Genomic DNA, 24,930 nt, shown 5'->3' with positions numbered 1-24,930 from the left:
CAGGCTGTATCTTAACAGAACACACCCCGAGGGGTGTTAGGGGTGTCTTACCCCCACAGTATTTGTTTCCAGGGTCATCTGTGTACCAAGTTTGGTTGAAATTGCTCGAGGCGTTCCAGAGTTATGCTGGAACATACAGACACATATAACCATTTATATATATATAGATCAAAGGCATTTTAAGAAAGGATGTCGTGTGTTTATTGAATGGCTTTCTCCTCTCTTCAAGGCTTTGGTGTCAAAGTGCCAAAGGATTGAGTCGGTTGAATTCAATGAATCTCCACACGTGTCCGACATTGGAGTCCAAGCATTAAACGTCTGTCAGCTTGTTAAAATGAAGATTCAAGGTTAGTGAAAAACGTAGTAATTCTAGTAGTAAGAACAGTAATGTAGTAATAAAAATGTAATAAAAACACGCCATTTTAAACGAACATTCCTATTTCCTTCCACTTTAGATCAGGGATGTCAAACTTAGATCTGGCCCATGGAAATGAGCATGCAAGAAGGGACAGGAAAGGAGAAAGGGAAAGAAAAAAGAAAAAGAAGGAATGATGGGAAGAGAGCAAGGAAAGAAAAATAGGGAAAGAAGGGAAGGAAGAAGAAAGGAGAATGAAGAGGGAGGGAGGGAAGGAAGGAAGGAAGGAAGGAAGGAAGGAAGGAAGGAAGGAAGGAAGGAAGGAAGGAAGGAAGATTATAATGAGAGTGAGGGAGAGTCTCAGGGAAGTGCTGCCTTAGCACTTGGCCACCACAGTTGCCCCCGACGTGAGTGACGGTGAGCTGCCTATGCCTACCTCAGCCACGCCCACCCCAGCCCCCTGAAGTCAAACCCAACTCTGATGCGGCCCTCAATGAAATCGAGTTTGACACCCTGCTTTAGATGACATTCGAGTTGTTACTATAAGTAGTTCTCGACTTACAACAGTTCATTTAGGGACCGTTTGAAGTTGGACTCATATTTATGACGGTTGCAGTGTCCCGGGGTGTGTGTGTGTGTCACGTGATCCTCTTTTGCGACCTTCTGACAAGCAAAGTCAAGGGCGGGTATTTTCCTACGTAAACCAAGTTTCTCAACTTGCAGCCATAGCTCAGTGAAATCACATCCGCTATTCTAGGCTTTTCCAGACAGCAAGCAAGCATTTTGCTGCCTATTGGGAGACTAATATAGATCTATTATAATATAGTCTGGTATAGTTGGTTTAGATAGATAGATAGATAGATAGATAGATAGATAGATAGATAGATAGATAGATAGATAGATAGATAGATAGATGATAGGTGAGAGAGAGAGAGAGAGAGAGATGGATGATAGGAGATAGATAGATAGGTAGATAGATAGATGATAGATAGATAGATAGATAGATAGATAGATAGATAGATAGATGATTGAGAGAGAGAGAGAGAGAGAGAGAGATGGATGATAGGAGATAGATAGATAGATAGATAGATAGATAGATAGATAGATAGATAGATAGATAGATAGATGATAGGTGAGAGAGAGAGAGGGAGAGGGAGAGAGAGAGAGATGGATGATAGGAGATAGATAGATAGATAGATAGATAGATAGATAGATAGATAGATAGATGATAGGTGAGAGAGAGAGAAGGAGGGGGAGAGAGAGAGAGATGGATGATAGGAGATAGATAGATAGATAGATAGATAGATAGATAGATAGATAGATGGATGATAGGTGAGAGAGAGAGAGAGAGGGAGAGGGGGAGAGAGAGAGAGGGAGGGAGAGAGAGAGAGATGGATGATAGGAGATAGATAGATAGATAGATAGATAGATAGATAGATAGATGGATGATAGGTGAGAGAGAGAGAGAGAGGGAGAGGGAGAGAGAGAGAGAGGGAGAGAGAGAGATGGATGATAGGAGATAGATAGATAGATAGATAGATAGATAGATAGATAGATAGATGGATGGATGGATGGATGGATGGATGATAGGAGATAGAGAGAGAGGGGGGGTGTTGAAGTAGGTTTTTCATGCTGGGTTAGAGTGATCTGATGATGCATTGTGTCAACAGGGAGTAACCGGGTTACGGATCTGAGTTTCAAGGTCATGAGCAAATTCTGGCCCCAAATGAATCAAATTTCCGTGGCCAATTGCCAGAAAATAACAGATATATCTCTCAAGTTGATTGTACCACTGGAAAATATCGTTATCCTCAATCTATCCGGCTGCACAAGGTATTGTTATAGTTACATGACGGAATCATTTGTTCGAACGGAATTGATTTTTTTATTCATTCATAAGTATTGAGGTTGTTGCATTACATCTGTTTCAGAAAGAAATAATAATAATAATAATAAAAATAACCCCAGGATACTCATAAAGCCAACACATGTGGTGGGATTCAAATTTTTTTTCTACCGGTTCTGTGGGCGTGGCTTGGTGGGTGTGACATGGCTTGGTGGGCGTGGCAGGGGAAGGATACTGCAAAATGTCCATTCCCTCCCCACTCCAGGGGAAGGTTACTGCAAAATCCCCATTTCCTCCCAATCAGCTGGGACTCAGGAGGCAGAGAATAGATGGGGGGGGCAGTCAGAGGTAGTATTTACCAGTTCTCCAAACCACTCAAAAATTCCGCTACCGGTTGTCCAGAACTGGTCAGAACCTGCTGAAACCCACCTCTGATGCAAACCAGTTAGCCTGCAACTCAACACCACATAAACATAGAATCAAAATCACGTAAAGTATTAGTATTGATTTATAAAACCTTAGTAAGGCCACACCTGGAATATTGCATTCAGTTTTGGTCACCGCATTACAAAAAAAAAAAAGATGTTGAGACTTTGCAAAAAGTGCGAAGAAGAGCGAATATCAATTAGGAAGGTTGTCTTTTCAATAAATATGAATCAATCTGTTAATAATCTGGCTGTGAAGTTTCCGAAAGATGCCCTAATTAATTCATGAGCCATGAGCCGAACTTCAAAAGAAATACAGTCATTTATTAGGAGCACCATTTCGGCAATATTCGGATGCAGTTAGAACTAATCCCACGTAGATTTACGTTCCCCTATGACCCTGTCTCTCCCCTCCTCTCTGGCCATGTCATAAATCACATTCTCCAATTAACCACTTTGGCTGGCTGTGAAATCCAACACCCTCCTTCTGATTGCGGTCAGGAAGAATGTATGGAATGCACTTCAGTTAGGGAAATCAATCAGCTCTATCAGTTCTCCCTCCCTCCTGCTCATGGCAACTTGAAAGCTTTGCAAGTTGACACTGGTAACATACAGAGAAAGTTTCAATCAGTTTTACGTTTTAGTTTCTAAAGTAGACAAACTTATTTGAAATATTAATAGAAACTGGCCTGGTAGTATTTCTTTTAGAAATTTATATGTCTAAAGATTGACGTCGATTGCTATATATTCGAAGTAGTATTTATCACCTTAATCATAATCATAATCATAAGTTTATTTTGTCAAGCATATATAAGATAACAGGTCAAAGTATAAACATAATTTGAATACATGCATTCAAATATTAAAATTATTAAAATGTAATTTTAGAAATGTGACTAAGATAAGAATAAGTATTTTCTATTCATGTTTCAGAATCAGTGATTCGGGAATAAAAGCCTTTGTCGATGGTAATTCAGCTTCAAAATTAAAAGAACTCAATTTGGCTAATACTTGCTACGTCTCCGACATTTCCCTCGTGAAACTATCTGACAGGTATCACATTGTAAAGTTTTTTTTTATTTGCTGGTACTTAGCATAGGAATTTTTAAAGAAGTGTCTATGGAGATTCTCAGTCATCCAGGTCAAGATGCTTTTTCATAAGGCAACTGGACTTTCTGTGTTTTTCTTTGAAGGAGTTTCGCTTCTCATCCAAGAAGCTCCCTCTGTTCTGCCTGAATGGTGGAGGGTGGAAGGATTTATATTCCTGGGAGTCATCAGATCGTTAGCACTCCCTCTTAAAAAGTGTTTTTGAAACATGCTAATTTTAACTAGCTCTGTCTCAAAACAAAGATTAGCATACATAATTAGAAGTTATGTCTTTCTTATTAACAAAAACATTTTTTTAATTGTAGATAAATAGATAGATAGATAGATAGATAGATAGATAGATAGATAGATAGATGGAATGATAAATAGATAGATAGATAGATAGATAGATAGATAGATAGATAGATAGATAGATGGAATGATAGATAGATAGATAGATAGATAGATAGATAGATAGATAGATAGATAGATAGATAGATAGATAGATAGATGGAATGATAGATGGAATGATAAATAGATAGATAGATATATAGATATATAGATAGATAGATAGATAGATAGATAGATAGATAGATAGATAGATAGATAGATAGATAGATGGAATGATATAGATAGATACCCTGTTTCCCTGAAAATAAGACCTCCCCTGATAATAAGCCCAATCGAGCTTTTGAGCACATGCGCTAAAATAAGTCCTCCCCCCGAAAATAAGCCCTCCCCAAAAATATTTAAATGCAGAGCTGGAAATCAGGTAAGACAACAAGAAGAGCTCCATCTTGCTCCACGCGCCACAAAATATTAAGACCTCCCCGAAAATAAGGCCAAGCGCTTATTTCGGGATTCAAAAAAATATAAGACAGGGTCTTATTTTTGGGGAAACACAATAGATAGATAGATAGATAGATAGATAGATAGATAGATAGATAGATGATAGATAGATAGATAGATGATAGATAGATAGATAGATAGATAGATGATAGATAGATAGATAGATAGATAGATAGATGATAGATAGATGATAGATAGATAGATAGATGATAGATAGATAGATAGTTAGATAGATAGATGATAGATAGATAGATAGATAGATGATAGATAGATAGATAGATGATAGATAGATAGATAGATGATAGATAGATAGATAGATAGATAGTTAGATAGATAGATGATAGATAGATAGATAGATAGATATAGATAGATAGATAGATAGATGATAGATAGATGATAGATAGATAGATAGATAGATAGATGATAGATAGATAGATAGATAGTTAGATAGACAGATAGATGATAGATAGATAGATAGATAGATGATAGATAGATAGATAGTTAGTTAGATAGATAGATACATAGATAGATGATAGATGATAGATAGATAGATAATTAGATAGATAGATAGATAGATAGATAGATGATAGATGATAGATAGATAATTAGATAGATAGATAGATAGATGATAGATGATAGATAGATAGATAATTAGATAGATAGATAGATAGATAGATAGATGATAGATAGATAGATAGATGATAGATAGATAGATAGTTAGATAGACAGATAGATGATAGATAGATAGATAGATAGATGATAGATAGATAGATAGTTAGTTAGATAGATAGATACATAGATAGATAGATGATAGATGATAGATAGATAGATAATTAGATAGATAGATAGATAGATAGATAGATGATAGATGATAGATGATAGATAGATAATTAGATAGATAGATAGATAGATAGATAGATGATAGATGATAGATAGATAGATAATTAGATAGATAGATAGATAGATAGATGATAGATAGATAGATAGATAGATGATAGATAGATAGATAGATAGTTAGATAGACAGATAGATGATAGATAGATAGATGATAGATAGATAGATAGTTAGTTAGATAGATAGATAGATGATAGATGATAGATAGATAGATAATTAGATAGATAGATAGATAGATAGATAGATGATAGATGATAGATGATAGATAGATAATTAGATAGATAGATAGATAGATGATAGATGATAGATAGATAGATAATTAGATAGATAGATAGATAGATAGATAGATGATCGATCATCGCATCCCTCCCACGCGCGCTCTTCTGCGCATGCGCAGATCACCTATGATGACGTCCGGGTCAGTGGGCGGAGCCTCCTGCTGGTTTTACTACCGGTTCTTGGAAACCGGTCCGAACCGGGGGCAACCCACCACTGTTGTGTGGTCTGAAGAAGCTAAGGGCAATGCCGGGGGGGGTGCGTCTCACCAGAGGAGCCAGACAGAGCATCTCTCCCATAAAAAAAAATATAGTGAGGCATCATTTACGAAATTGGTTGGTTGGGGGGGGGAGGGGAAAGGTTAAAGCCATAAGATGTTTAGTTTTGAATCGGTCCCAAGATGGAAGCAGCGGACTGAATGAATGCCATTCATGTAGCTCTGGCATCACTTACGCCGATCGTGAGGATTAAACAAAATTTCCCTCTCTAGCTGTGAAAACATTAAACCCGACGTGATTCCGCGAAGCTTCGCTGGTAGTAGACAAAGGTGCCTCAGTGTGGCAAAATAGCACAGGCCTCACAGACCCAAAGCCAGAACGTCACTCAGGATTTTTAAACTGAGTTACATTTAATTCGTCGAAACAGATCGTTTAGCAATGCCCAGCATTCGGAAGGAATGAAACCCTTAAAAAAAAAAAAAAAATAGATCTCCGTTCCAAGGAAGGGAAAGTTCTAGAAAGTCTTCCAATATACTGATGAGTGTATAGGGGCTGCAAAATCCAAAAGGTTGTGTGTGTGTGTGTGTGTGTGTGTGTGTGTGTGTGTGTGTGAGTCAGTGGTGAAATCCAATTTTTTTTACTACCTGTTCTGTGGGTGTGGCTTGGTGGGCTTGGTGGGCGTAGCAGGGGAAGGATACTGCAAAATCCCCATTCCCTCCCCATTCCAGGGGAAGGATACTACAAAATCACCATTCCCTCCCCACTCCTGGGAGAAGGATATTGCAAAATCTCCATTCCCTCCCCACTCCAGGGGAAGGATACTGCAAAATCCCCATTCCCTCCCCACTCCTGGGGAAGGATACTGCAAAATCACCATTCCCTTCCCACTCCTGGGAGAAGGATATTGCAAAATCACCATTCCCTGCCCACTCCAGGGGAAGGATACTGCAAAATCCCCATTCCCTTCCCACTCCTGGGAGAAGGATATTGCAAAATCTCCATTCCCTCCCCACTCCAGGGGAAGATACTGCAAAATCTCCATTCCCTCCCCACTCCAGGGGAAGGATACTGCAAAATCACCATTCCCTCCCCACTCCTGGGAGAAGGATACTGCAAAATCACCATTCCCGCCCCACTCCAGGGGAAGGATACTGCAAAATCCCCATTCCCTCCCCACTCCTGGGAGAAGGATATTGCAAAATCCCCATTCCCTCCCCACTCCAGGGGAAGGATACTGCAAAATCACCATTCCTTTCCCACTCCTGGGAGAAGGATATTGCAAAATCTCCATTCCCACCCCACTCCTGGGGGAAGGATACTGCAAAATCTCCATTCCCATCCCATTCTGGGGCCAGCCAGAGGTGGTATTTGCCGGTTCTCCGAACTACTCAAAATTTCCGCTACTGTTTCTCCAGAACCTGTCAGAACCTGCTGGATTTCACCCCTGGTGTGAGTGTGGCGAGTATGTGTTTTTGTGATTCCGTGTGAGTGCTTTACAGTCTTTTTTATTACCTGAAAATTCCACTTTAATTTTCTTAGTTTGGAATACACTGTACCGTTAGTCCTCGACTTATAACAGTCCATTTAGTGACCATTCAAAGTTACAACGGCCCTGAAAAAAGTGACTTGTGACCATTTTTCACACTTAACGACCGTTGCAGCTCTCCCATATGGTCACGGGATCAAAATTCAGATGCTTGGCAAGTGACTCATATTTATGACAGTCGCCATGTACCACGGTTCATGTCACTTTAACAACCGCCATGATTCACTTAACAACGGTGGCAAGAGAGGTCGCAAAACGGGGCAAAGCTCACCTAACAAATGTCTCACGTAGCAACAGAAATTTTGGGCTCAAGTGGGTTCGTAAGTCGAGGATTAAGTAAGAAGCATTCCAACATTTCTTGTCCTGTCCTTAGGTGCCCAAATCTAATTTACTTGAATTTACATAATTGTCAATTCGTGACGGATGCTGGGATCCAGGCTATGACAGCGATGGCTTCGTTAGCCTATCTCAATATTTCACGAACAAACATCACCGATCAGGTGAGGACCCAGAAGATTGAAAATGTATTGCTAGGGATGCTTTCTTGGAGATGCGTGTGTTTTGTGGATCATTGTAATGTTTCCTGTGTGTCCAATCACACTTGGCCAATAAAGAATTCTGTTCTGTTCTGTTCTGTTCTGTTCCCATTCCATCTTCTCTTCTCTTCTCTTCTCTTCTCTTCTCTTCTCTTCTCTTCTCTTCTCTTCTCTTCTCCCTTCCCTTCTCTTTCTTCTCTTCTCCTCTTCCCTTCCCTTCCCTTCCCTTCCCTTCCCTTCCATCTTCTCTTCTCTTCCCTTCTATCTTCCCTTCCCTTCCTTCCTTTCTTCTCTTCCCTTCCCTTTCTTCTCTTTCTTCTCTTCTCCTCTTCCCTTCCCTTCCCTTCCCTTCCATTTTCCCTTCCCTTCCCTTCCCTTCCTTTCTTCTCTTCTCTTCTCTTCTCTTCTCTTCTCTTCTCTTCTCTTCTCTTCTCTCCTCTCCTCTCCTCTCCTCTCCTCTCCTCTCTCCTCTCCTCTCCTCTCCTCTCCTCTTCTCTTCTCTTCTCCTCCCCTCCCCTCCCCTCCCCTTCCCTTCCCTTCCATCTTCTCTTCTCTTCCCTTCTATCTTCCCTTCCCTTCCTTCCTTTCTTCTCTTCCCTTCCCTTTCTTCTCTTTCTTCTCTTCTCCTCTTCCCTTCCCTTCCCTTCCCTTCCATTTTCCCTTCCCTTCCCTTCCCTTCCTCTCTTCTCTTCTCTTCTCTTCTCTTCTCTTCTCTTCTCTTCTCTTCTCTTCTCTTCTCTTCTCTTCTCTTCTCTTCTCCTCTCCTCTCCTCTCCTCTCCTCTCCTCTCCTCTCCTCTCCTCTCCTCTCCTCTCCTCTCCTCTCCTCTTCTCCTCCCCTCCCCTCCCCTCCCCTCCCCTCCCCTCCCATCACTGGAGGTGAAGGTGTTTTGTTTGTGAATAGGCTGGCCCAGTCTTTCTTAATAGGCACAAAATATACCATCTCTAAAAACTTCAGGCATCTGCTGGAGGCTGTTAAAAAAGACTGGGGCTGCTTTCTGCCTTTAAGAACATGTTTCTCCATTTCTCCTTTGGGGAAATATAACATTCTGCCTCTTTTAATATTCTCCAAAATATTTCATTTTCTAGGATGGGGAGTGTGTGTGTGAATACTTCTTACAGTACTATTACAATAAATCATATTATTCATGATAGTACTACTATAATATTGTATTATTACATACTGTAATATTATAATATTAGTTGCCTTTGAAAAAAAGAATACAGTGTGTAGGCAGACTTGACTCACAGCCATTTGTTTAGTGACCATTCGAAGTTACAGCAGCACTGGAAAAAAGTGACTTACGACCATTTTTCAAACTTACGACCACTGCAGCATCCCCATGGTCATGAGATGAAAAATTCGGATGCTTGGTAACTGGCAGGTACTTATGAGACAAGTTAGTATCCTGGGGTCATGGGATCCCCTTTTGCGACCTCCTGACAAGCAAAGTCAATTGGGGAAGCCAGATTCATTTAACGGCGGTGCTACTAACTGAACAACGGTAGTGTTCAGTTAATAACTATGGCGGGAAAGGTTGTAAAACGGGGCTAAACTCACTTAACAGGGGTTTTTTTTCTTAGTTTTAGTTTGTTTGCTTAGAAATGGAAATTTTGGGATCACTTACGGTCGTACACAGGGGTGGGTTCTAAATTTTTTTACTACCGGTTCTGTGGGCGTGGCTTATTTTGTGGGCGTGGCTTGATGGTCATGTGACAATTCTTTAGGATTTAGCAGAGGTACTGGTCTACCAGGCTTTTAACTGCTTGCAGAGCTGTACCGGTCTACCCATTTATTTTTGGAGGCACTGATCTACTCATGTATTTTTGCAGGCACTGGTCTACTCATGTATTTTTGCAGGCACTGGTCTACCCATTTATTTTTGCAGGCACCAGTCTACTCATTTGTTTCTGATCAGCTGTAGGGCGGCCCTTTGAAGCCCTGCGACAAGAGTTTAAACAGTTTTTTTCCCTCTAGCCATCAGCTGGGACTCAGGAGGCAGCAATAGATTGGGGGTGGGGCCAAATAAAAGGTAAGAATAACGCGGGGGGGCAGAATCGGTTCGGTAATGATACTGGCTCGGCAGAACCGGGCGGAACTGGGAGGAACCCACCACTGGTCGTATGTTGAGGACTATCTGTAGAGCGTTGTATATTCTGGGTTTCCTGTCACAGCCAACCTGTTCCCTTTTGAGAATATTACATTTTTTTCAATCTAATTCTCTACCTCTTCCTGCCAGTTTTTTTTTTTCCCTTTCCTAATTCCCAACACCAATTTCCTTCTTTTCCCAATTTACAATGTTGGGGTGTATTTTACGATTCAATCAGCTCGATCATTATTTTTTTTTATATGAGATTGCTAGTACATTAACATTGGTTTCAAATGTTTATAGGGTTTGGAGAGCCTAGGCAGGCATTTGAAAATTAAGGAGATTATTCTGTCGGAGTGTAAGCTGATTTCTGATACAGGCATGAAGGTAAAACAACATACAGGTGTCACATTTATGACTCTGTTGGACTTGCCGTAGTAATATTTTGAGGTTTCATTTCGTAACGTTCCTTGTCCTTCTTAAATAAACGTTATGCTTGCTATCTGCGGGACTGAATGTCGAAATTCATTGTTGGAAAGTATTTCTATGCAACAACTACAGTAGTATTCAACCAGTAGATGGCAGTGTTTACAAATTTGGATCTATGGTATATAATCTATACTCCATTTTTCTAAGTAAGAGTTTCCTGTTTCCTGTTACAGTTAATACAGTTGAGCAGTAAAGCACATGGTGACTGTACTCTTTGTTTGCTCTGTGCTGCTATATATAAACAGAATTTCTAACACTCAAATTCATCCCTATCTTGCTTCAGAAAGCCAGGATGGGATCTGGTAGACTAAACCATTCTATCTGTCTCAATGTTGAAATTTAATTCAATAATTTAAATTGGAAATGTTCTATGAAGTCACAGAATCTGCTACTGTTAGGATGGTGGAGGTAAAACAGACTGCATAGATTGTTTAATCCAGCCCTCTGCCCTGCATAGTAAGCAGGGTGGATAAAAATCAATGATTTTTTTTAAAAAATCAGATTTTTTTATTTAAATCGGACTTTTTTGATTTTTATCGAATTTATTTTAATAAAAAACTTTTGGGGTAAAAATCTATCGTAAGATAGTTTTCTATTTAAGATACATAAATAATTTAGTTTATTCAGCATGAAATGGAGCTTAGTTATGGAGCATGAGGCTGTATATTCTGCAACACTGGGACCATCGGTGAGTCAACAGTGGGTCAAAGGAGTAGCAGAGATGACAGTTGCTCTTTAAAAATTATGATTTAAATCGAGTTGATTTAAATTAAGCCTTTTTACTAGTGATTTAAATCAACTTGATTTAAATCAAATCCACCCTGATAGTAAGACCAATCAAACCATTCTCAAGAGATGGAGGTCCAGCTTCTTCTTAACAACGCTGAGAATTGGGTATGTCCAGCCTAATGAAAAGAAGGACTAGGTGTGACATAAGTCTTTCAATATTTGAGGAGCTGTCACAGAGAAGAGGGAGTCAAGCTATTCTCTACAGCACCTGAGGGCAGGACAAGAAGCAATGGATGGAAACTAATCAAGGAGAGAACCGACCTAGAACTGAGGAGAAATTTCTTCACTATGAAAACAATCACAGAAGTTATGGGTGCTCCATCATTGGAGGTTTTCAAAAAAGAGATTAGATTTGTTCAGAAGGGTATAGGGCAAGGCTCCCCAAACTTTCGGACCTCAGGGACCACTAAATTCATAATTTTAAATCCCGCGGACCATTAATATGATCTGCCTAATGACTGGCTGGATGGGCGTGGCTAGGTGGTCATGTGACTGGGTTGGCATGACCAACTCGATGTCACTCACGTCGAGGGGCACCTCGCCGGCTTCTACTTGCCCTTCCCCCTCCCAGCCACTCCTCGCCTGCCTGTTCGGGCTCCTTAGGACCGCAACAGGAAGCAGTTGTAGGAGCTAAGCAGCCAGCATGTAAAAGAGTTGGCAAAACAGCTCAGTTCAAATTGGATCTGACTGAGAAGGAGGCTCAGCAGAAGCACCTCACTGAGGACTACGATCATAGGCTTTCCAAGCAGAGGGTAGACCTGCAGGCCAGGTACTGGCGCCTTGAGGCTCAGCGGGCTGGTCAGCCAGTTCCAAGCCATGATTCAGTCTCACTGGAACAAGGCCCTCTTCTCTTCGCCACCAGCGGGGCTTCCCTCCAGCCTTCGCCCAAAGCCCCACACCAGGAGGCTGAAGCAGATCCCAAGTCAGAATTTCTGCCCCCCCTCTGACCCACACAAAAACCTCCCGAAGGGGGAGACTCTCTGCAGCAATACAAACATTCCAGAGGTGGGTTCTAAATTTTTTTACTACCGGTTCTGTGGGTGTGGCTTATTTTGTGGGCGTGGCTTGATGGCCATGTGACAATTCTTTAGGATTTAGCAGAGGTACCGGTCTACCAGGCTTTTAACTGCTTGCAGAGCTGTACCGGTCTACTCATTTGTTTTTGGTGGCACCGGTCTATCACCACACTGCCTTTTAACACTGATCAGCTGTACGGCGGCCCTTTGAAGCCCCGCGGCAAGAGTTTAAACAGTTTTTTCCTTCTAGCCGATCAGTTGGGACTCAGGAGGCAGCGAATAGATTGGGGGTGGGGCCAAATAAAAGGTAAGAATAACGTGGGGGGGCCGCGGGGAGTGGGTGGGGGGGCAGAACCGGTTCGGTGATGTCATATCGTCACCGCTACCGGCTCGGCAGAACCGGGCGGAACTGGGAGGAACCCACCACTGAAATGTTCATTGCACGTATCTGGCCCAGAGGCCGTAGTTTGAGGATCCCAATATAGTGCAATATAAAAAAATGCAAATAATTTTTCTGTGGACCACCAGAATTTTCTCGCGGACCACTAGTGGTCCATGGACCACCAGTTGGTGACCGCTGGTATAGGGTGTCCTGTTGAGGCTGGGGGTGGGCCTAGGAAACCTCCAAAGTCCCTTCTGCCTTTGTTATTCTGTTGTTTGTAAGTCCATTCCCTTAAATTTCTTTTCTTTATTTTCCTTCATTATTTGACTTGAGGATATTTTTTACTCCCAACTCTATCCTTGGAGTTTGGGAAATCGGAAACAGATTCACTTTGGAATCTTAACATCCACGCAGGTTACACATGTTTTAATGTCTTCTATTAATATGTACGTTTGATATTTATGTATATATTTAAAGTTTACCCTTGAGTAAGTTTGTATGTCCTCATTTTGACTATAAAGAGATACCTTTGACACACAAAACTGTGATATACTTACTTACTTATTGCTGAGCACATTGTAAGCCGCCCTGAGTCTTCGGAGAAGGGCGGCATATAAATCAAATTAAAAAAAAAAAAACTTAATTATTACTGGTATATTTAAGAAGTAATAACTATTCTATATAGGGGCGCAATGGTTCAGTGGCTAAGATGCTGAGCTTGTCGATTGAAAGGTCGGCAGTTCAGCGGTTCGAATCCCGAGTGCCGCGTAACGGGGTGAGCTCCCGTTACTTGTCCCAGCTTCTGCCAACCTAGCAGTTCGAAAGCAGGTAAAAAATGCAAGTAGAAAAAATAGGGACCACCTTTGGTGGGAAGGGAACAGCGTTCCGTGCACCTTTGGCATTGAATCATGCTGGCCACATGATCACGGAGACGTCTTCGGACAGCGCTGGCTCTTCGGCTTTGAAACGGAGATGAGCACTGCCCCCTAGAGTCGGGAATGACTAGCACATATGCGCGAGGGGAACCTTTGCCTTTATCTTTTAACTATTCTATATGGTCTTATTCTTAAAAATGTTACTTCCTGGATTTTTTTAAGGAGCAGGAAGATATGACTGGGTTCTTTATAAATTGTTTTATCTTGCTGCTTACTAATCTCAAGGCAAGGTTGATATTTCAATTTTGAACTACAGAATACCTAAGGGGGGGAAAAACCTATGTGTTTATGATTCTATCAGGTCAAATTTCTTTTCCTACTTGTGTTGATTCTAGTATCTAAGCTGGTTTAGTCATTTTGAAATTATCCATCCAGGGTCTAGTTACACTTTTAAAACATAGAACATGAATTAATACATCAAATCAAATTGACTAAATACCTTAAATTGTGGGGGTGAAAACATCGTTTACGAGAAATGAAATAATCCTCACATATAATCTTACTACCACAGATTTGTTAAAAGGCATACATTTGATATTTGTATATCAGGAGAAAGCTAGTTATTTTAAGGATACATTAATGAACATAACTGATAAGATCTCTAGTTAATACATACAAACCAGTGGTGAAATCCTCCGCCGGACACCACTGGTTCGCTGCCCACACATGTACACAGTGCATACCAAACGGGTGCTTTGTGTGGAAAAAAGGAGCCGTATGAAGGTAAGTTAAACAGTGAGGGGGGTGGAAACAGCTGTGCCGCTGTTTCCTGCTTTCTAGCGAATATAAATCACGCGGCACAGCTGATCGTCGGAAATACCCGTTGGGACCAACCGGTAGCTTTTTTTAAACTACCTGTTCGCTGAACCAGTAGATTTTATCATGACCGGTTTGCTCGAACCGGTGCGAACCGGTAGGATTTCACCACTGATACAAACACATCTAAATCATACATCTTTGTAACTTATGTTCCAGGTGTTGTGTACTGACTTAAAAAAACTAGACTACATTGATGTGTCTTTCTGCCGGCACATATCAAATTCTACATTAAAATATTTGTCATTGAACTGTCGCAAACTCACATGTCTTATTCTGGTGGGCTGTTCCAAGGTACGTATGAAAACCACAATACCTAATGCCATCCCCCTCCCCTTTATTTTGAGTATGTCACGAATAATAAAAAAACTTTTCCAGAATTCTATCAAGTCTGTCCCATCCAAAGCGGCTAAGAAATTTTCGTTACTAATAATTTTGGCACATGGAGATTCCTGTAAATTCCCCCTTATTTCAGGTGGAGAGTTAAAGGCCAATTCCTGTGCGACAATGTCGCTGTTGAGCCGAGTTTCCCCATTCTTGGTTCTATATATTTGGCCAGCACTTGTGGCTAGATCTAGTCTAGATCATGAGAATGGAAGACATTTGTTGTTCGCCCCTTCTTTCTAAAAACAGGGATGTCCAACCTTGGCAACTTTTAAGACTTGTGGACTTCAATTCCCACAATTCCCCACCTAGCCACTGGGAATCCTGGGAGTTGAAGTCCACAGATCTTTAAAGTTGCCAAGGTGGGATACCCTAATCCCGTGATGGCCAACTCTCTGTGGGCATGCAAGCCGTCGGCCCAGTTCAGCTCCGCCATACACACATGTCCGCCTCCCGCCAGCCAGCTGGTCTTCGGGTCTCTGCCGCGTATGTGTGTGGGGGCAGGGTGCATGCAGGTGGCACGCGTGCATTGCATTTTGGGGGTTTGGGCACATGTGTGCGCATTCGCACATGCACATGCGTGCTTTGGGCACACGGTCTGGAAAAGGTTAGCCATCACTGCCCTAATCTGAACAAAACTTCTAAATGTCACCAGGCTCAAGGTTGACTCAGCCTTCCGTTTTTCCGAGGTCGGTAAAATGAGGACCCAGATTTTTGGGGGACAATATGCTGATTCTGTAAACCGCTTAGAGAGGGCTGTAAAGCACTGTGAAGCGGTATATAAGTCTAAGTGCTATTGCTATTTCGAGGCAGAGATTGAATTTGATAAACAGACACGCATTCATGTCGATTAAATACCTTCTAAATCAAGAATTTCCTATTCCACAATGTTCACTGTTGAAACACTGCAATCATTTACCAGCAGCTTTTAATTCTGAGTAACGTTTCTCTTGATTGACAGATCAACGATGCAGGGATTCAGTTAATCGCTTCGGGCTGCAATTTCCTGCATTATCTGGATATTTCAGGTTGCAAAAATGTTACCGACAGAGCACTAAAAAACCTGGCGAAAGGTTGCTTGCAGCTCCGAGTACTTAAGATGTTGTATTGCGGAGGTATTACCCGGTAAGAGGTTCTCTGAGACTAAACCAAAAAAAAAAAAAAATCCTTTTAGATAACATACAGATAGTCCTTGACTTATAACCATTCATTTAGTGGCTGTTCAAAATTTTAAAAAAGGCCCTGAAAAAAGGAATTTAGGATTGTTTTTCACATTAGCGACCACTGCAACATCCCCAGAGTTACGTGATCAAAATTCAAACAGTTGGCAACTGGCATGTACTTACGACAGTTGCAGCACCCCAGGGTCATGTGATCCTGTTTTGCGACCTTTTGACAAGCAAAGTCAATGGGGAACCTGGCTGCAAAGGTGTTGTGGTCTGCCGGCGGCCAGCATAGCTGGCAGCAGAGTCGGACAGTGAGGAGGTTGGGGAGGAACGTGGGCCAGTCTTGGGGACTGGGGAAAGCTCAGAGGGCTCTGCGTCAGAGGCAGAGAGGGAGGTAGACAGCAGTGAGGCAGAGGAACAGCTGGAGCCTGCTCCCAGTGTGCGCATGCGCAGAGCTGCCAGAAGACAAGAACAACTAAGAAAGCAGGGTCGACTAGGGAGTAAAGCTTGGAGGTGATTGGCCCCTCCCATAGGAAACAAAAGAGGAGTGAACAGGGAGTGGGCTTTTGCAGGAAACAATTCGTTTCTTCCGAGACCTTATCTCGCTTGACAAGCTGCCACGTAATGTTCTGTCCCAGCTATGGATCTCAAAGAACACAGCACACACAAAGTTTGTAAAAAACTTCATTTACTAAAATAACTCAGTCTTTTTCAAAACAAAGGCTGTTAATAAAACTTTTTTAACGGCCTACAAGAAACCAAAGATAAAGGAATCACAATCTTACGAAGGTTGGCAGAAAGCTCAGAAGCAATTTGCAGAGAATCCAGACACGAAGGAGAGTGAACTAAAGTTGTTCCCTACAAATTGCTTCAGTTGGTGTTCCTCCTTAAATAGGCTAAGGGAGTGGCCAATTAGCCCCAAGCCTTACTCTCAAGGAGGCATCCTCCTGAGGAGCCACTCCTGCCTTTTGGCAGCTCTGCGCGTTCGTGCATCGAGAAGAGGCTCCTCCTCTTCGTCCTCTTCACTTAAAGGAGCTTCTGGAGGTTCTGAAGGCCCTGGCTGAATCCTCGCCTCTGGCACCACATCTTCTCCAGCCTCCTCATTGTCTGACTCGGGTGCCAGCTGCACAGGCTGCTGTCGCAATACCACACCAGCCTCCTTGCTATCAGAATCGGCTACAAAGCGCACAGGCTGTTGATGGCCATAACACATAACTAGTTTCCAAACGCAGTACAAGGCAAAACTTGGCACAGAGTCTCTCACTCTGTGCCAAGTTTTGCCTTGTACTGCGTTTGGAAACTAGTTATGTGGCAGTTTGCCAAGCGAGATAAGGTCTGTGTTGATAAATATTCCTTTGGAAAACTGGTTGGACAGGCCTTGCTGACCGTGAATGAAAAGAATTCACAGTTGTGTAAATAAAAGAGGTTTTGCCGGGACCAAGACTCTGCGTCCTGCTTTTTAAAAGAGCCTGGGTCAGAACAAAAGGCTGCAAAATGGGGCAAAGTTCACTTAACAACTGTCTCGCTTAGCAACAGAAATGTTAGGCTCAATTATGGCCGTTAAGTCGAGGACTGCCTGTAATTAACAAGCCGGCAAGATCTATATTCTAGAGTCCTGAACTGTGATTAGTGAAATCACTAATCAGGCCATCTCCTGCATTTTTATTTCAGACCAGCTGTTTCAAATTACGCGCCGAGGCTCCAGAAATACGAATATAACGATGACGAACCGCCTTTATGGTTCAGTTACGGGGTCAGCGGTGACGAATTGACCACGCCGAAGAAACTGAAAAAGCGTCGGTTCAGCACGATGACGGCGGCGCGACCGAGCATCGTAGGGAGTTTGGGAGAAAAAGACTTTGAACAAATCAAACTTCCTCTGGTGGAAACCATCACGGAGCAAGCCGTGGAAGAAAGTTTGATCTCGCCAGGAAGCCTTGCAGAAGATCCCTAAAAGGTGTCTGATGTTTAAAAGCCGCCAATCCTTTTTGTTTGTGGAGGGGCGGGGAATGTACTTTAAAAAAAGAAAAATAAGAAAGAGATTCTTTTCATTTATTGGTAACAAAGTCCTTGTGAAACAATATTCCTCTTTGTTGTTGTTGTTGTTATTGTTCTTAAAAAACTGTGAAGGAAAAGGTATGGCTTTGTTTTTCTTTTTCTTTGGAGAAAACCTGGACACTTGAAGACCTCCAGTGATGGAACGCCCATAAGCATGCTCCTTATCTTTTCTTGAAGACCTCCAGTGATGGAGCACCCATAACCGTGCTCCCTATCTTTTCTTGAAGACCTCCAGTGATGGAGCATCCATAACCGTGCTCCCTATCTTTTCTTGAAGACCTCCAGTGATGGAGCATCCATAACCATGCTTCCTATCTTTTCTTGAAGACCTCCGGTGATGGAGCACCCATAACCGTGCTCCCTATCTTTTCTTGAAGACCTCCAGTGATGGAGCATCCATAACCGTGCTCCCTATCTTTTCTTGAAGACCTCCAGTGATGGAGCATCCATAACCATGCTTCCTATCTTTTCTTGAAGACCTCCGGTGATGGAGCATCCATAACCATGCTCCCTATCTTTTCTTGAAGACCTCCAGTGATGGAGCATCCATAACCATGCTTCCTATCTTTTCTTGAAGACCTCCGGTGATGGAGCACCCTTAACCATGCTCCCTATCTTTTCTTGAAGACCTCCAGTGATGGAGCACCCATAACCGTGCTCCCTATCTTTTCTTGAAGACCTCCGGTGATGGAGCACCCATAACCGTGCTCCCTATCTTTTCTTGAAGACCTCCAGTGATGGAGCACCCATAACCGTGCTCCCTATCTTTTCTTGAAGACCTCCAGTGATGGAGCATCCATAACCGTGCTCCCTATCTTTTCTTGAAGACCTCCAGTGATGGAGCATCCATAACCATGGTTCCTATCTTTTCTTGAAGACCTCCGGTGATGGAGCACCCTTAACCATGCTCCCTATCTTTTCTTGAAGACCTCCAGTGATGGAACGCCCATAAGCATGCTCCTTATCTTTTCTTGAAGACCTCCAGTGATGGAGCACCCATAACCGTGCTCCCTATCTTTTCTTGAAGACCTCCAGTGATGGAGCATCCATAACCATGCTTCCTATCTTTTCTTGAAGACCTCCGGTGATGGAGCACCCATAACCGTGCTCCCTATCTTTTCTTGAAGACCTCCAGTGATGGAGCACCCATAACCGTGCTCCCTATCTTTTCTTGAAGACCTCCAGTGATGGAGCATCCATAACCGTGCTCCCTATCTTTTCTTGAAGACCTCCAGTGATGGAGCATCCATAACCATGCTTCCTATCTTTTCTTGAAGACCTCCGGTGATGGAGTACCCTTAACCATGCTCCCTATTATTTCTTGAAGACCTCCAGTGATGGAGCACCCATAACCATGCTCCATGCTCCCTATCTTTTCTTGAAGACCTCCAGTGATGGAGCACCCTTAACCGTGCTCCCTATCTTTTCTTGAAGACCTCCAGTGATGGAGCATCCATAACCGTGCTCCCTATCTTTTCTTGAAGACCTCCAGTGATGGAGCATCCATAACCGTGCTTCCTATCTTTTCTTGAAGACCTCCAGTGATGGAGCACCCTTAACCGTGCTCCCTATCTTTTCTTGAAGACCTCCAGTGATGGAGCACCCTTAACCGTACTCCCTATCTTTTCTTGAAGACCCCCAGTGATGGAGCACCCATAACCGTGCTCCCTATCTTTTCTTGAAGACCGCCAGTGATGGAATACCCATAACCGTGCTCCCTATCTTTTCTTGAAGACCTCCAGTGATGGAGCGCCCATAACCGTGCTCCCTATCTTTTCTTGAAGAACTCCAGTGATGGAGCACCCTTAACCGTGCTCCCTATCTTTTCTTGAAGATCCCCAGTGATGGAGCACCCATAGCCGTGCTCCCTATCTTTTCTTGAAGACCTCCAGTGATGGAGCACCCTTAACCGTGCTCCCTATCTTTTCTTGAAGACCTCCAGTGATGGAGCACCCATAACAATGCTCCCTATCTTTTCTTGAAGACTTCCAGTAATGGAGCACCCATAATTGAGTTCCATATCTTTTCTTGAAGAACTCCAGTGATGGAGCACCCATAACCATGCTCCCTATCTTTTCTTGAAGACCTCCAGTGATGGAGCACCCATAACTCCAGGAGGCAAGTTGTTCCACTGATTAATTGTTGTTCCTTGTCAGGAAATTTCTCCTTAGTTCCAGCTTGGATCTCTCTTTAATGACCTCATCAAAAAGATGAACATTTCTCCAATTCAGAGAAGTAACATTCACATTTTTATTATTAGGAAGTATAATCTTAAGCGGTCACTTTTCATTGTTTTATCTATATTTATAAAGTAAGTATTGTCAAGGAATCTTCAGTTTCAAAGATTGGAACCAGCTTTGATTTTTGAGATGGACTGTGCCATATTGTGTCTCCGCTTTAATACATTTTCTTTTTGCATCCTTTTGATCCATATGACCTGGAAAAAAGAATAGTTAGTTATTTTCACACATTATTAAGAGTCTTCTATATTTTATAGAAATATACAATATATTTTATATTTTAAATATATATTTTATATATTATATATTTTATATTTTAAGTAGGGACGCGGTGGCTCATTGGCTAGGATGCTGAGCTTGTTGATCGAAAGGTCGGCAGTTCAGCGGTTCGAATCCCTAGTGCCGTGTAACGGGGTGAGCTCCCTTTACTTGTCCCAGCTTCTGCCAACCTAACAGTTTGAAAGCAGGTAAAAAATGCAAGTAGAAAAATAGGGACCGCCTTTGGTGGGAAGGTAACAGCATTCCGTGCGCCTTTGGCGTTGAGTCATGCCGGCCACATGACCAAGGAGACGTCTTTGGAGCGCTGGCTCTTCGGCTTTGAAACGGAGATGAGCACCGCCCCCTAGAGTCAGGAACAACTAGCACATATGTGCGAGGGGAACCTTTACCTTTACCTTATAGATGACTCCCTCTGTACACTGAAGAGAATTATTAATATTTTGGAACCAACTCAAAAGGTAACAATCTCTCAGGTAATGAATTCAGAAAAATATTCAAGCGTGTCATGAAACAAAGGGACATAAATATCTCTAACCTGAACAACATATTTCCAGCCTTTTAATCTGACAGATTCTATCTAGTCAACATAGGTAAATTTGCAGGATATTCATTACTCCAATTAGTAGATTACTACACATAGTCCTTGATTTACAAACACAACTGAGCTCAATTTTTTTGGGTTGCTAAGCGCGACAGTTGTTAAGTGAGTTTTGTCCCATTTTATGAGCCTTTCTTGCCACGGTTGTTAAGTGAATCACGGCAATTGTTAAGATAGTAACACGGTCGTTAAGTGAATCTGGCTTCCCCCATTGACTTAGTTTGTCAGAAGGTCGCAAAAGGGGATGACGTGACCCAGGGACTGTTCTGCCCCAGCTACGGACCCCAAAGAACGCAGCACACACAAAGTCCGTTCAAATCTTAGTTTACTGAATAAGCAAGTCTTTAACAACAACAGCTGTTAATTAACTGCATTAACAGCTGCCAAGAATTCAAAGAATAATACTGAAAGCTTACTGTGGTTGGCAGAATGCCCAGAAGCAATTTGCAGGAAGCTGATAAGATAAGCAAGACAAGACACGAAGGTATATGAACGAAGTTGTTCCCTGCAAATTGCCTGTCGGCGTTCCTCCTTAAATAGGCTAAGGGAGTGGCCAATTAGCCCCAAGCCTTACTCTCGAGGAGACCTCCTCCTGAGGAGCCACTCCTGCCTTTTGGCAGCTCTGCGCGCCCGTGCATCGAGAAGAGGTCTTCCTCTTCGTCCTCTTCACTTAAAGGAGCTTCTGGAGGTTCTGAAGGCCCTGGCTGAATCCCCACCTCTGGCACCACATCTTCTCCAGCGTCCTCGTTGTCCGACTTGGGTGCCAGCTGCACAGGCTGCTGGTGCAGCACCACACCAGCCTCCTCGCTGTCTGAATCAGCTACAATCTGCACAGGCCGCGTACAGGCCACAACAGGGACACTGCAACCGGTCATAAATATGAGTCAGTGGCCAAGCAGTTGAATCATGATCACGTGACTATGAAAAATAGTCATGTCCCTTTTTTTTCCCGTTGCCGTTGCAATTCCAAACAGTCACTAAATGAACTGTTGTAAGTCGAGGACTACCTGCATATGGTATGTGAAATGAAACAGAACTCTCAGTTTTGAAACATAATTAAAACAGGGGACGTTTCACCATTGGGATAAACTGGAAGCAATTTTTAGGAGTATTTAAGAACTTCCAGCTGCCATGGAAGTAAACATCACCAAGTCCTCACTTTTTAAATGGGAACAGCTGAATTTCTATCCAGAAAATATTTAAACGCTTCGATCCGATTGGGTGACCAGATTACGTCTGTTGGGTTCTTGTTTGCAGGGAACTCTCAACAGTCCAAAACATTTTGAAAATGACGGAGGGCGTTGAACTACAATCCGCGAATGCAGCAATCGCTGAGAACAGATCAATTACTGTCTTCTGGTTGAAAGAAAAAAAAAAATAAGAATACTACTTCCATTGACAAAACAAAATATTTACTAGAGCAGAAGGAATTTTTCTTTTTTGAATGTGTACAGATTTTCAGCTACGTTGCTGTTGCTGCTGGTGGATGAAAACTTCAGTCCAGGGGTGAAATGCTCCTGGTTTGGACCGGATCACCCGATCCGGTAGCGATGGCGGCGGGTGGTTCGGAGAACCGGTAGCAAAAATCCCTGCGCCCCCCCCATGCCCAGCTGAGCAGCACGATCATCAGAGGCTTTTTTTTTTCTTTTAAAAGCATTTTTCTTCCGCCGAAAAAATGCTTTTAAAAGTAAATAAAAAAGCCTCTGATGATCGCACGGCTCAGCTGGGATCGTCAGAGCCTTTTAAAAGCATTTTTTTTCTACAACCACTTCGGCCGAAGTGGTTGTAGAAAAAAATGCTTTTAAAAGGCTCTGACGATCCCAGCTGAGTTGCCTGATTGTCAGAGCCTTCGGTAGAAAAAAAATGCTTTTAAAAGCCTCTGACGATCAGGCAACTCAGCTGGGATCGTCAGAGCCTTTTAAAAGCATTTTTTTCTACAACCACTTCGGCTGAAGAGGTTATAAAAAATGCTTTTAAAAGGCTCTCACGATCCCAGCTGAGTTGCCTGATTGTCAGAGCCTTTGATAGAAAAAAACGCTTTTAAAAGCCTCTGACGATCAGGCAACTCAGCTGGGATCGTCAGAGCCTTTTAAAAGCATTTTTTTCTACAACCACTTCGGCTGAAGAGGTTATAAAAAATGCTTTTAAAAGGCTCTCACGATCCCAGCTGAGTTGCCTGATTGTCAGAGCCTTTGATAGAAAAAAACGCTTTTAAAAGCCTCTGACGATCAGGCAACTCAGCTGGGATCGTCAGAGGCTTTTAAAAGCATTTTTTTCTACAACCAAAGAGGTTGTAGAAAAAATGCTTTTAAAAGTAAAAAAAAAAAGAAAAGTTGGCCACACCCACCCAGTCACATTCCCCCACCCCCCACCAAGCAACGCCCACAGAACCGGTAGTAACAAATTTCACCACTGCTTCAGACAGTTGGCAACTAATTCACATTGAAGACCTTCTAACCAGCAAGGTCAATGGGGAAGTCAATGGGGAAGCCAGGCTCACAGTGTTAACTAAGTCAACGACTGGAATGATTCACTTAACAACCGTGGCAGGAAAGGTCATACAATGGAGCTGTAGGAAGTTAGCACCCACCCCTCTCCTAAGAAAATGAGATATTTGAGGAAATATTAAAAGGGCAGAATATTTCCCCTAAAAGGGAGGCAGAAAGTCAGCCTCCCCACACCTTTAAGGCCTGGGCCAGTCTATTCTACATAACCAAGATCTACCTCCTTCAGGCAGAGCCATAGTAGGAATTTACATTACATCATCACCCAGCAAGAGTCAACCAAGCCCGGGACACAGACAACCTATAAAGTTACCCCTGCATGGCCCCATGGGAGTCTGACAAACCAATCAGAATACAAGCTCAAATTCGAAAGCCCAGAGAGGGCGTAAAACCCAGGCACTCTCAACACCTCTGCCATTTTTCTGCCCAGGATCTCAAGCCGTGTGATCCTGTTCATCGATAAACCTTCTTTCCAAGCAACTTCCATGAATCCGGTGTCTTTTTCCCCACTTGGAACTGAACCCAGAAGGACATTTCCAACAGAGCAAAACTCAATTCAGGTATGTCTCGCTTAGCAACATAAATTTTGGGCTCCATCATGGTCGTAAGTCGAGGAACACCTGTATTCTCTCTGAATATTCACGCCTTGCTCCTGTCATGCCTTCTTCTAAGCTACTCGGCAACGTTTTTACAGCACTTTTTCCAACCTCGTTCTAACCATCTTCGAGAGCTTTAAGACAGCTTAAGCAGCTGTTTCCTGAAATGAAAAATGAAGGTCTGTCCCGCTCCATGCAAGCTGGAATCCAAGGGCTTATTTCTGTGGTGGTTATCACTGGGTTTTTTTTCCCAGGATCTATTTTCGGCTTCTGGATTTAGAATACAAGGGCTATAAGCAAACTGAACCGGGTTCGAGAGGACCCCAGCAAAGCTTTGTTTAAACGAGTAAAAAAAAAAGTTGGAAAGACATTTGCGGTGGTGTGTAAAAACACTTAGCTAACATGATTTATGGGAAAAGCTCTTCGTTCGGCAATTTCACCTCTCTCTGGAATGTCGAGTTGAAAATTATTCATCTCCCCTGACTGTACAGTATTAGATCATGGACATAGTCCAGAGAAGGAAAACATACATCACTCTCAGGCCATAGAATAAATCCAC

At 42.5% G+C, this 24,930-nt stretch overlaps 2 protein-coding genes across 4 annotated transcripts in view; one reads left to right on the top strand and one right to left on the bottom strand.

The window, feature by feature from the left end:
• The window catches only part of FBXL13 (F-box and leucine rich repeat protein 13), a 92,474-nt gene extending 74,295 nt beyond the window's left edge, over positions 1 to 18,179 (top strand). Inside the window, exons 14-21 of the mRNA XM_087873341.1 lie at positions 230 to 347; positions 2,026 to 2,188; positions 3,560 to 3,679; positions 7,869 to 7,995; positions 10,423 to 10,506; positions 14,706 to 14,840; positions 15,892 to 16,055; positions 17,768 to 18,179. Of these exons, the coding sequence (XP_087729467.1) occupies positions 230 to 347; positions 2,026 to 2,188; positions 3,560 to 3,679; positions 7,869 to 7,995; positions 10,423 to 10,506; positions 14,706 to 14,840; positions 15,892 to 16,055; positions 17,768 to 18,050 (1,194 nt within the window). The 3' untranslated portion in view covers positions 18,051 to 18,179. The remainder of the gene's footprint in view (positions 1 to 229; positions 348 to 2,025; positions 2,189 to 3,559; positions 3,680 to 7,868; positions 7,996 to 10,422; positions 10,507 to 14,705; positions 14,841 to 15,891; positions 16,056 to 17,767) is intronic.
• Positions 18,180 to 20,390: 2,211 nt separating this feature from the next.
• Positions 20,391 to 24,930, bottom strand: part of FAM185A (family with sequence similarity 185 member A) — a 67,647-nt gene continuing 63,107 nt past the window's right edge. For all 3 annotated transcript variants that reach the window (XM_087873333.1, XM_087873334.1, XM_087873336.1), the window contains one exon: positions 20,391 to 20,591. In XM_087873333.1, the coding sequence (XP_087729459.1) occupies positions 20,476 to 20,591 (116 nt within the window). In that variant the 3' untranslated portion in view covers positions 20,391 to 20,475. The remainder of the gene's footprint in view (positions 20,592 to 24,930) is intronic.

The sequence above is a fragment of the Pantherophis guttatus genome, chromosome 7 (assembly GCF_059756535.1).
Source record: "Pantherophis guttatus breed Tessera chromosome 7, ASM5975653v1, whole genome shotgun sequence".
NCBI lineage: Eukaryota > Metazoa > Chordata > Lepidosauria > Squamata > Colubridae > Pantherophis > Pantherophis guttatus.
This window is presented reverse-complemented; position numbering and strand designations above follow the sequence as displayed.